This window comes from Emys orbicularis, chromosome 11, assembly GCF_028017835.1.
Source record: "Emys orbicularis isolate rEmyOrb1 chromosome 11, rEmyOrb1.hap1, whole genome shotgun sequence".
Taxonomy (NCBI): Eukaryota; Metazoa; Chordata; order Testudines; family Emydidae; genus Emys; species Emys orbicularis.
Genome location: NC_088693.1, coordinates 37,785,962 through 37,798,290, shown reverse-complemented (window position 1 = coordinate 37,798,290; position 12,329 = coordinate 37,785,962). Strand labels below are relative to the sequence as shown.

Sequence of the window (12,329 nt, the reverse complement as noted above, 5' to 3'; positions counted from 1 at the left end):
TAGACTGGACTAATACCTATGGAGTCAATCTAAACATACTAATCCATGCCATGTTATTTTAATAGCTAGAATGCTCTAAGCTTGATGGGAAGGTATTTGATTGTCTTTTGAAGCATGTATGATGATTGATGTTACTGTGGGAATACAATTCAGTAATCTACTTTTGTTTTCTTTTAAGGCTACCGGATCTCAGATAGGAATGATTGTCAGTTCCTTAACCAACATTGGAGTGGCCATTATCATTGCTTTCTACTTCAGCTGGAAACTAAGTCTAGTTATAATGTGCTTCCTGCCCTTTTTAGCCTTATCTGGAGCTGTGCAGGCTAAAATGTTGACAGGATTTGCCTCGCAGGACAAGCAAGCTATGGAAATTACTGGGCAGGTAATGTTTTCTGAAAACTAATTTTAGATTAGCAGGCATTTGGGGCGGATGTGTGTGACAGTCATAGCTCATGCAGTTGGAATTATCAGTGAGTCAGACGCTATAGAAGTGGCAGAGATATACAAGGGGCTGTATTTCTGCTTGTCAGGCCACTGAAATTTCATGGCGACTTTCCCAGCTCTAAAAGTACTTACTACTTGGAATGTGACTTCCTCCTCAAAAAGGCTATGACCTCGGATGGTAAGATATGAGTCTCTAATTCCAGTCTCTTTTATTGCTTATTCCTTTTAAAATGCATATCTGAAGGCACCCTCTTATGCTTTTGTAGCCCATCAGCAGGAAACAATGGTCATGTGCATTAAGAAATCATTGCATTCTAGAATTCAGCACTAACCCAGAAAACAGTATCTGCTGATTTTAAAGACAGCTGGGTTGTTTTTATAGTGAGCTGTATTCTGCAACTGGATGGGCTAGATTTTAGGAGCCCACTGTTTCCACATCAGTTGGATTTTCTAAGCTAGAACATAGCATAGTAAAGCCTTTCCTTTATAGGAGTAATGTAAACTTTTTTGCTTTGACTTTTTGTACCATGCAGCATGTCTTCCTCTGCTGTCTCATTTTGATACCAAACAAAGTGTACATTGTATACTGCCAGTATGTGTTCTCCAAAGTGGGTGAGGGAAATAGATACAGGTCAAGTTTGTTAAGCAAGCCATCACAGGAGTGAGAGCCTTCACGGGGAGGAATAAGTTGTGTGTGCAGTGTTCCCTGATTGTCTGCCTTCTCTGTTGCTCCCACTCCCATTCTCTCCCGATTTCCCAGTTAGCAAACCTGCATGGTCTTTTGGCAATGAACATCTAGGGGCTGCTCCACATGTGGTTCTTAATAGGGGTCTCTGTGGAGAGGTTATAGGCACTCAGCCAGATCAGTAATTACTTAGAGAGTGTCTCAGCCAAAGCCACTAGCTGCATTTGCTGGAAGACCTCTAGTGTATGTAGCAGCAGCTGAGGTGGGGAAGAGACAGGGAATGGCAGCTGTCCATTCTCCCCATCCCTAGGCAGAAATGGAGGTGAACAGGGCAGCTGCCCTGACAGCACTCATAGGGTTCCTTGTCTTAAAATCTGTCACCGATGCTGCCAGCCACATGTTGCCAGTAGCCAGAACTGGATCCATTTTAAAACGTACCTGGTACAACAGTGCAAATACTGATCTGCACCAAGAAAATGGGGACAGTTGGAGGACATGGTATTAGAAACACTCCCCATTTAGTAATTGTGCAGACTTCCTTCCCCCCCGCCCCCGATGCAGAGAAAAAAAGAGATTATGGAATGATTTTTTTCATAGATGTAGGCTTGCCGGCAGAGTTATACAGCACAATTCCTCCTTCTCTGGGACTGAGGCCAAACAGTTTGTCAGACAAACAGGGATATGCAGTCTAAATAAATTAAACTGTAGAAATGAATGAGTTCTACAAATTTAGATTATCCTTATATGTTAACAGAATTCTAGGCAAACTAAAAAAAAAAATCACATGCCTGTATACAACATGAATTAAGATAATTAACACCTCATGGAGTTGATAACACTAGTTCAAACAAAGACACCCAAAGTGTAGGAAGAGTCAATGCTGACTATTCTCTCATTCACAATGGCTAAATTATTTACAGCAAATAATCAATCAAAATACCTTCTTGAAATTGATGTAGAGATAGAAACTTGACAAATGGCCAGTGCATCAGCCATTACTCAACGGAATGACCCAGAGGCTAGGAAGAAAAGGACATTCAATGCTTCAATGACTGATTATGTCTGGTGATATTTTCTAATTTATTCAGCAGCCTAGCATCTAAATACAAAAGGGTTTGTTTAAGTCTTTTCTACAATGATTGCTTCTCTGCCATTTTAAAATATAGAAAGACATAGTCTGAATACTCAAGTTCACAAGGCCTATTTATTCTCTCCTTCAAGGTACATGCTAATGCTCCAGTACTAATGCTACACACTGGCCTGGAAAAAATGTAATGGAAAATTGACCTAAATCATTTTTAAGTATTCATATTCAGGTCACCTCCTCTATGCTGCACGCAGACAGCTTTCATAGGCAATGAAACAAAATTTAGTAAGAATATCTATACGTAGATAAGAGAAGGCAAAACAGACTGAGCCATTACAAATGGCAAGGCAAACAGCAAGTACATTTAAACATGACAAACCTGTGAATTAAAATACACAGGACAAACTGAATGAAGCAATAATCTGGTATAGAATAAACTCTGTATGCCTTCCACTGATGAAAATATAGCCCAACTGTGGGTTGAGACTAACTTTATAAGCAACAAAACTAGATCCTAATGCTTACAATTAACGGGTATCTCAAAAAAGTTTCCAAAGCAGAGAAAAAGACAATGGGGAATTGATACCAGCTTCCTACACTGCATCATAATATTACACAATAGATTGTACATGCAGTCAGGCATGGGATTGCTCTTTCTCTACCCTCTGGCTGAAACCCTGGTCCCACCGAAGTTGATGGGAGTTTTGCCATTAGCTTCAGTGCAGCCAGGATTGTACCCTCATCTGTATGTTCCGTCTAGCCACTTTTCTTGAACATGAACTGGCAAGGTGTTAATGGAAAAGCTTAAGTAGTAAATTCATCTGCCTTTAATTTATAAAAGGTTAGGCTCTATCACCCTTTCCCCCAAGACCACTGGTGTAAGAAAAAAACGGAAACAAAACAATTGAAATAAAAACGTTCTTAAAAAGTGCAAACAAGAAAATAACCACTTTTCATCTATGATTAACACCAACATTCCCACAGTTCCATATATTTAAAAATATTTAGCATTATGACATATTCGGTGTTGCTCAGTTTAACTAGAGATTGCTGCCTAAAATGCCATTGTCAAGCCCATGGTCAGACTAAGATATACGTTACAAATCCCTAGTCCTATGTTCAGCCGGACACGCATCTCCCAGCACAACACAATATCAGCATGGGAAGTTGAGGAAGGCCATGTTTCAGCTGATGAGAGGGTCTGCCAGAATAACCACACCTCTTTGTTTGGAGCTGGACACATTCTATTATTAAGGAATAGTGGTGCCAGTGACATATACAAAGTGAAATTCACCGATGTGTAAGAGCCCAAGCAAGGCCATCCTCAGCGTGAATGTTTTGCAGTAGTCTAGTCCGAGGAGGGTTGACTTCAGAAAAGGTCCTGTTTGAGGTTTGCATCAGTTCTTATTGTATCGGAACCAATTTGTACATCATTAGTTTCTATAATTTGCCAAACAATCATGTTGCCCTCTCAGTGAAAAGTGGGATAAAGAGAAGGTCTTCCCACTTTTTCAGAGTGATTCCTAAATGTTTTACTTGTAACCTATTTTTTTCTTCAGATTTCCAGTGAAGCCCTCTCTAACATTAGGACTGTAGCTGGAATAGGGAAGGAGAGAAAGTTTATTGAAGCATATGAAGAACAGCTGGAAATCCCATACAGAGCTGCAATCAGTAAAGCAAATGTTTATGGAATCTGTTTTGGCTTTGCCCAATGTATAGTGTTCATAGCCAATTCAGTCTCTTATCGATATGGAGGTTTTTTGGTGGAGAATGAAGGACTTCATTATAGCTATGTGTTTAGGTAAGAAGATACTTGCAGACAGGCACATACTCCACTACAGAAGTATGTTGTTTACAATAAAATTCACAAATTTACATAACCCACGAGCTAAAAGCTTTCCTCCTTGACTGCAGGGTGATCTCTGCCGTTGTGACCAGTGGCACTGCTTTGGGAAGAGCTTCTTCTTATACTCCAAACTATGCTAAAGCAAAAATATCTGCTGCACGTTTTTTTCAACTGGTGGATCGGGTTCCCCAAATCAGTGTTTACAGTAATGGAGGGGAAAAATGGGTAAGAGTAGAGATGAGTAATGCAGGTAATGTCATTATTCAACCCAATGATATAGATATTGAAACCCCAGTAATTAGGGATTATTTCATATACACCTCTGTTTGTGAGCAAGGTAAGTTGACATCAGAATATTTGCTAGATATCCTTGCTTTTGGGAAGTACTGAGCTATGTGCTATAATGTAAGCATGAGACATGCAGTCAAATTATTCCCAGTCTACCAGAAATTTCACACAGAGGATCAATAAATGGTGAATACATACTAATAACTGATCTGAGAGTTGGGAGCTGGATGGATTCACAGGATAATGAGATTTTCTTCCACCTCTACAACAGTGATTTAAATCGAGACAGGTTCAGTCGCTAAGCATGTTTATAATCTCCTTGTTCTTGTATGAGCACATCACAGAAACACCATCAAATTTGGCATTAATTGGCACCTCTGTTGGCAATCAAAACCTCTGATTGGAGTTGGAGAATGAACTACTGTCTCAGCTCAAAAGTTGGTCCCCTTCTATGTTTAGGCTATTTGCAGTACAGTGTGGGGAAGCTTCCACTGATAGAATGAATGAATACAGCAGCATAGTTCTGGCTAAATAGAAGACTCCTGTCCCAGGACAGTCAAGCCAGTCAGTCTTCGGGTTCCTCAGTCTCCAGGGTTATTTCACAAGCACCTAAGTCACTCACAAAAACTAATATTGGAAACAAGAATCATATTTAATGTGAGGAGTTTTGTCACTCTTTAGAATTCAGTTCTTAGCACTTTCTTTCTCACTTTTTCACCAGGACAATTTCAAGGGAAGAATTGAATTTATCAACTGCAGGTTCACGTATCCTTCTCGGCCTGACATCCAAGTTTTGAACGGCTTCTCAGTGTCTGTTAAACCTGCACAGACACTTGCATTTGTTGGAAGTAGTGGATGTGGCAAAAGCACTAGCGTCCAGCTTCTGGAGCGCTTTTATGACCCTGAGAAAGGACGTGTGGTAAGCAGCTTTCACTACTTGGATAGTTTTAGTGCTTGCCAGCTGCAGAAATCTTCAGACTCCAAAGTTCTTCTCCAATGTTACATAGGAGATTTTACCAAAGAGTCACTAAGTAACATTTGCACAGCTGAGGATCACTTCAGTGGATTTTCACACCATCCACAATAGGGTGTAGCTCTCTTGATCTTTCCTTAAATTTACAGTCTAAAGTTCTCCAATGATCCAACCTAAGTTGGTGAACCTTGGCTGGTTCTCTCTGCTGATGCTCAGTAACAGTCACAGAGAGGCCCTAGAAGGAGGTAATACACCTCTATGCAGAAATCCAGGCACACAGATGGGATTGGTGTCATGGAGAGCAGCACCTTCCCTTTTTGACACCCTCCTGCCCCTCAGAATCCCAAGTGTAGAGCCATCTGAGAGGGTTAGGGAGGGAAAATTAGACTTACCTCTTCAAGAAGATCCACCTGGAATGAGCTGGCCCTTGGTTTTTGCTCAGTCTTCTTGTAGGCAAAATTCTCATTGAAATCAGCGGGAGCTTTGCCTGAGTAAGAACTGAACAGTTAAGGTCCATGTACCATACTATCAGTTGTGAAATCTGCTTAAAAGTCAATGCACATGGCCTTGAGTAAAGACTTCAGCATTTGGCCTACTAGAGTTCTTTGGTCACAATGGGCGTACAAATATTTTGTGCCTGTTGCTTGCCACTCAGAGAATGTGCACTATACTGTTATCTCCTTGGACCTATATAATTCCATAGATTTCAAAGCCAGAAGGGACCCTTGTGATCATTTATTTGCTAAAAACAAAGAAGCTAAATCTAAACAGTATTCTTATTCTAGTTACGAACAGTAGTGTGATGTTGTGCACACTTTATTTTACAAAGCTGTATATATTTAAAGCCTTGTTGTGACTATTTTGTTTCAGCAAAAGCTATTCATTCTTTGTATGTCACAAGTCTGAAATGATATATCATATTTTGTCTTTTTTACTGGTAGTTAATAGATGGCCACGATTCCAAGAAAGTAAATATACAGTTCCTTAGATCTAAAATTGGAATAGTGTCTCAGGAGCCTGTGTTATTTGACTGTAGTATTGCTGATAATATTAAATATGGTGATAACAGCAAAGAGATCACTATGGAAGAAGTTATAGAAGCAGCAAAGAAGGCCCAGCTGCATGACTTTGTCATGTCCCTTCCAGATGTAAGTATATTTGCAAGGACAGTAAAAACCTAAAAACCAAAATCAAACAAATGCTATGATGGGGCCTAAATAGTGGGACAAAAGACAGCTGAGAAAGGCAAGGTATTCATTGTAATGAGATTTCCCACCAAAACAAATTAGACCTTTTCATGTGCCAACAGTGGTCTTTTTATTTTCACAGCTCTTGGTTGTGGTGGTGATGGTGGTGGTGAATGGAGAATGGCATAATGTTGTTTTTGTTGTGATTTATTTTATGGGGATTTGGGGTTTGATTTTTTTTTTTTTTTTTTTTTTTTTACTGTTGGGCAAATACTTTAAAAATTAAATATCCAGCAGAAAGCAATATTTTCAAAATTTCAAACTCTGATAGGAGACAGAAAGGAAAGGTTCCAGCATTACCAAACAGAAAGGAGAGGAAGCAAACAGGGTTACCAAACAGAAAGGAGACTCATGGCCCACTCCCCATGGGGCACCACAATATTGTCCCAGTTTATCCATTGTTGTAATTGAAGACATGCTCATTTAGGAATAAAATTTCCCCTATGGTATATTTTTCAGAAATATGAAACTAGTGTTGGGGCTCAGGGATCCCAGCTTTCTCGTGGGCAAAAGCAACGCATCGCTATAGCTCGGGCCATCATACGAGATCCTAAAATCTTATTACTGGATGAAGCAACATCTGCCTTAGACACAGAAAGTGAAAAGGTAAATGTGCAGTAAAAGAGAATGAGGGAGGTTCCGTATAATTATCTAGGTGTGTTCTCATAAAAGAAATGTCCATAATAATAAAATTTAATTTTAATTTGTTTCTGTCTGATACAGAAACCTTAGAAAAGTACAAGATAAAGAGAGACCCTCTTATCACAGACAGTATTTTTTTCTTTGAGTAAATTCAGCCCTAAAACACTATTTATAACATTCTAATACAGGGGTCAGCAACCTTTCAGAAGTGGTGTGCCGAGTCTTCATTTATTCACTCTGATTTAAGGTTTCGCATGCCAGTAATACATTTTAACGTTTTTAGAAGGTCTCTCTCTAGAAGTCTTTAATAAGTAACTAAACTATTGTTGTATGTAAAGTAAATAAGGTTTTTAAAATGTTTAAGAAGCTTCATTTAAAATTTAATTAAAATGCAGAGCCCCCCCAGACCCGGGCAGTGTGCGTGCCATTGAAAATCAGCTCGCGTGCCACCTTTGGCACGCATGCCATAGGTTGCCTACCCTTGTTCTAATATGTAAAAATACAAAACCAACCAGCCATAGCTGCTCTTAGACACCCTCCTGCAGCAATCAGCTGTTTCACGCCATTCAGGAGGCTTTGGGGGAGGAGTGAGGATGCGGCATGCGTCCCCCAAATAGCTGATTGCTGCAGGCAGGAGGCACAGGGAGGGAAGGGGGAGGCTGCGCGCTGCATCCTCCCCCTCTCCCCCAGCCTCCTGAATGCCGCAAAACAGCTGATTGCTGCGGGCGGGTGGCGTGGGGAGGGAGGTGTGAGGATTCAGTGCGCTTGGAGGGAGGGGGGAGCAGGGGCAGGAAAAGGTGGGGTGGGGGTGGAGCGGGGGCGGGCTTAGGGAAGAGCCGGGGGTTGAGCACCCCCAGGCACTTTGGAACGAACAGCAAGAGGAGCAGCCGGACGATCCACCCTCTTTCACCCTCTGACTCCATCACCTCAACCAAACTTCACAATCTTCATTGCTGAGTACAGTATTAAATTGTTTGTTTAAAATTGTTTAAAACTTATATTGTATATGTATATAATGTCTTTTGTCTGGTGAAAAAAAATTCTCTGGAACCTAATCCCCCCATTTACATTAATTCTTATGGGGAAATTGGATTCACTTAACATCGTTTCTCTTAAAGTCGCATTTTTCAAGAACATAACTACAACGTTAAGTGAGGAATTACTGTATGCATAAAGGGCCTGAGCATGCAGTAATTTCATTAACTTCAATTAAAGACTGCAGCACTGGGACTAAGAACTCAGGCAAGGATTTGCATGGCTTTCTTGCACCTTGAGATGAAAGTAACACTGGTAGTTTTAAACCACATCAGCACTAAAATGACATTCAGGCTGTAACTGAAGGACTCATGTATAATTTCTAGAGTTATGCATATTTGCTAATCCCTCCTATATACTAGCGGTTTAATTCATGGGTCAGCCAAGCACATCAATAACTTCACCTTTGATTCAGCTTTGGTTCAAATGTCCAACAGTAAATTTTAGAAATGCTGAGCCATCTAATTATTGGTATAGACTAATCAGGGATTTTCCAGATCTTGACCTCCATTTCAGCTGCCACATTTTCATTCTGATACTTTGTCTATTGTCTGCAGACTGTGCAAGATGCATTGGATAAAGCCAGAGAGGGACGGACCTGCATTGTCATAGCACATCGGTTGTCTACAATTCAACACTCTGATATCATAGCTGTCATGTCTCAAGGAATTATTGTTGAAAAGGGCAATCATAATGAACTGATGGCCAGGGAAGGAGCTTATTACAAACTTGTCACCACTGGAGCACCAATTAGCTGATTTACCACAGGCTCTGTGTAAACTTGAAGGATGATACTTTTCTAAATGAGAACTCTGCAGTTGGTTTGGCAATGTTGGTACCCCTTTAAGTTATTACATGGTACAAAATGCTCTGTCATATGACAAGTTACATGGGACATTATCGAGCCTAAAATGTATCTTGCCTTCTGGAGTAAGCAAGCCCTGTAGGATCATATATGGTGACTACAGAGTAGGCTGATTTGTTCAGGAGATAGCCTAGCCCATTGTGCAAGGGAGAGAAGGAAATTTCCTGGTAAGAAAACTCTTTATTTGGGAGTTGTGGAGCTATTTGAGGGTGGGGAGCTCATGTAAAATGGCTTTGTAGTCCGGCTGTACAGTGCCTTACTTGCTTGACTAAATGTTGGTCAAGGAAGAATCCACCCTGAATACTAGCATGCCAGAGCAGGGATTGCTTCTTTTGGCAAGTTATAGGGCTAAAACCTAACACCAAGTACGATACTATATTCTATTTTAGTGGTGGGATCAAATATTTCCTAACTTGAAGGTTTTACAGACAGAATTAAAATAAATACTCTCAGTGTGGTTATAGAAAACTTTTTTGCCCCATTCTTTGTCCCTCTTGTCTATTTAGATTGTGAGCTCTTTCAGGCAAGGACTGGCTTTTACTGTGTGTTTGTATAGTGCCTAGCACAGGGGGCCCTGACCTACACTGGAGGATCTAGATGCTACTTGTGAAATAAATAAAAAATAATAACAATGAAGTCAGCTTCATGCCACTATGCTAAAGAAAGAGATTGAGAAGAGGAACAGAAGCTGGTAAAGATTAATTCTTCTAAGTTAGCCACTTTATTAAATGGCCTCAGCTAAATGATTTGAATATGAATAAATACTAAGTTAAATCAATAATTATTTTTCACTGATATTTAATTTCTTTCTTACCATGAAACTGTGCTAGATAAATAGAGAATTTCACATTTTCATCACTGGTGACCATATCATGCCATTTCTTTTTAAGGAGAATGTAAAAATTCTGTAAAGCTTAAAGAATAAAAAAGATTTCCATTTCTATTGATCATAGAGAATGTTCACAGTTATATTAGATTGGTTTGACCTTTGTACATATAAACTATCATGCTTCAAGGCATAAGCCAAATACTAAGTGAAGATTAGGAACAGCCTTTCTCTGGAGGAAGGTTATTCTATAATTTTCCATTATGAGGTTTATTGCACCTTTCTCTAAAGTGTCTTTTTTGGCCTGCCTAATTATACTTTTACACTTGGCTTGCAGGGTTTATGCTCCTTTCTATTTTCTGCAGCAGAATTTGACTTCCAATTGTTTAAAGGATGCCTTTTTCTCTCTAACCGACTCATTTACTCTGCTGTTTAGCTATGGTGGCTTTTTTTTTTTTTGGTCCTCTTACTGTTTTCTTTCTTAGTTGGGGTATACATTTAGTTTGCGCCCCTACTATGGTTTTTTAAATAGTTTCCATGCAGGCTGCAGACCTTTCACTCTTGTGACTGTTTCTTTTAATTTCCATTTAAATAGCTGTCTCATTTTTGTACAGTCCCTCTTTCTGAAGTTGCTCCTGTGGTGGGTTTCGTTGTTACTTTCCCCACTACATTATTACATTGTGGTCGCTATTACCAAGCAGTTCAGCTATATTTAGGATTGCCAGGTACCTGGTTTTTGACCGAAACACCTGGTTGAAAAGGGACCCTGGCAGCTCCGGTTAGCACCACTGACCGGGCCGTTAGAAGTCCAGTCAGTGGCGCACCGAGGCTAAGGCAGGCTGCCTGCCTGCCCTGGTTCTGTGCAGCTCCCCAGAAGCGGCCGGCATGTCCGGCCCCCTAGGTGCAGGAGCGATCAGGGAAGCTCCGCTTGCTGCACCGGCTCCGCAGCTCCCATTGGCCAGGAACCGTGGCCAATGGGAGCTACGGGGGCAGTGCCTGCAAACGCAGGCAGCGCGCACAGCTGCCTGGCCATGCCTCCGCCTAGGGTCCGGATATCCCGGCCACTTCCGGGAGCAGTGTGGAGCCAGGGCAGGCAGGGAGCCTGCCTTAGCCCCGCTACACCACCGACCAGGAGCTGCCTGCCCCAGGTCAGAACCCCCTCCTACACCCTAGCTCCCTCCCAGAGACCGCACCCCCATATCCCCTCCTGCACCCCACACCCTACCCCAGCCCTGAGTCCCCTTCCACACTCCAAACTCCTCAGCCCCAGCCTGGAGCCCCCTCCCACACCCTGAATCCCTCATTTCTGCCTGCATCCTCCAGCTGGAGCCTGCACCCCTGTCCCAGCCCAGTGAGGGTGGGGGAGAGCGAGTGATGGGGGGGGCTGGAGTGAGTGGGAGCAGGGCCTCAGGGAAGGGGCAGGACAAGGGTGGAGCCTTGGGGAAGGGGTGGGGCAGAGCTGGGGCAAGGGTGTTCGGTTTTATGCAATTAGAAAATTGGCAACCCCAGCTATATTCAGCCTTCATTTTGTTAGGCCACGCTCCTTGAGTCTCCTCTCATAAGGTAGTTTTTCTATTCCTCTGATCCATTGGGAGTCAATGACAGAACACTGACCTGAAGGAGTATGACAATTCCTATGTTCATAAGTTCCCATTGATTTTAAGAACAGATTAAATGATGTGCAGGAGCATTCACTCCCGGGGCTGATTTGGCGATGGAACTACTGCCACTCTCCCTCTAAGGGTTATGCCAAGAAGGGCTCCATTAATTTACAGCCAGGGCCCAATATAACCCTACCAGTTTTAGCTACAGTTCATCTCATTGCAAGGAGGTATTTCCTAGCTAGCTAACCAACTTTCAGAATTGCACTGGCCCATTCTCAACACCAGAGACATGGAGGGCAGACTTCCTGTTTAGTTTTCACTAGCAGACGTGAGGGAATTAATCAAGCCCTTTAATCTCTTTATTCCTAATACAAACACAACAGGAAATTCATTCCCTGTGGCCCAAAGTGGGCTGAGGTAGGCCACCCATCATAATGTGCTAGTTGCACAAATTATTCAGCCAAAACTGCAATAGTTAAAGCTTAGGTATGCAATATTCTGAAGTAAATGAAGATACATCTAGTTATGCTAACTGAGGTTCTGGCCTTTGATTTAAAATGGTCATGCTATGAAATCACAGCTGAAGCTTGATTATCCCCACTGCTTGGAAACCCCCAGTTTAGTTTGCATATAGGGAAATTCTGGAGATCAACAGTCTTCATCCGTTGGGAGCCTTTGGGTGCTGAAGCTCCTGATCTCTGCAAGAGCCTAGCTTCAGCTCCGCAGAGCTTAGAAACTTCACTAAATAAAGTCTGCAGCCTCCTGTTCTATTGATAACATTCAGGTA

The 12,329-nt window shown here is 41.7% G+C and overlaps 1 protein-coding gene across 3 annotated transcripts in view; it reads left to right on the top strand.

Moving 5' to 3' along the window:
- ABCB11 (ATP binding cassette subfamily B member 11) overlaps nucleotides 1–9,005 on the top strand; it is a 66,767-nt gene extending 57,762 nt beyond the window's left edge. For all 3 annotated transcript variants that reach the window (XM_065413783.1, XM_065413781.1, XM_065413782.1), the window contains 7 exons: nucleotides 179–382; nucleotides 3,776–4,017; nucleotides 4,131–4,287; nucleotides 5,072–5,269; nucleotides 6,265–6,471; nucleotides 7,030–7,176; nucleotides 8,805–9,005. In XM_065413783.1, coding sequence (XP_065269855.1) covers nucleotides 179–382; nucleotides 3,776–4,017; nucleotides 4,131–4,287; nucleotides 5,072–5,269; nucleotides 6,265–6,471; nucleotides 7,030–7,176; nucleotides 8,805–9,005 — 1,356 coding nt within the window. The remainder of the gene's footprint in view (nucleotides 1–178; nucleotides 383–3,775; nucleotides 4,018–4,130; nucleotides 4,288–5,071; nucleotides 5,270–6,264; nucleotides 6,472–7,029; nucleotides 7,177–8,804) is intronic.
- The last annotated feature ends 3,324 nt before the right edge of the window (nucleotides 9,006–12,329 follow it).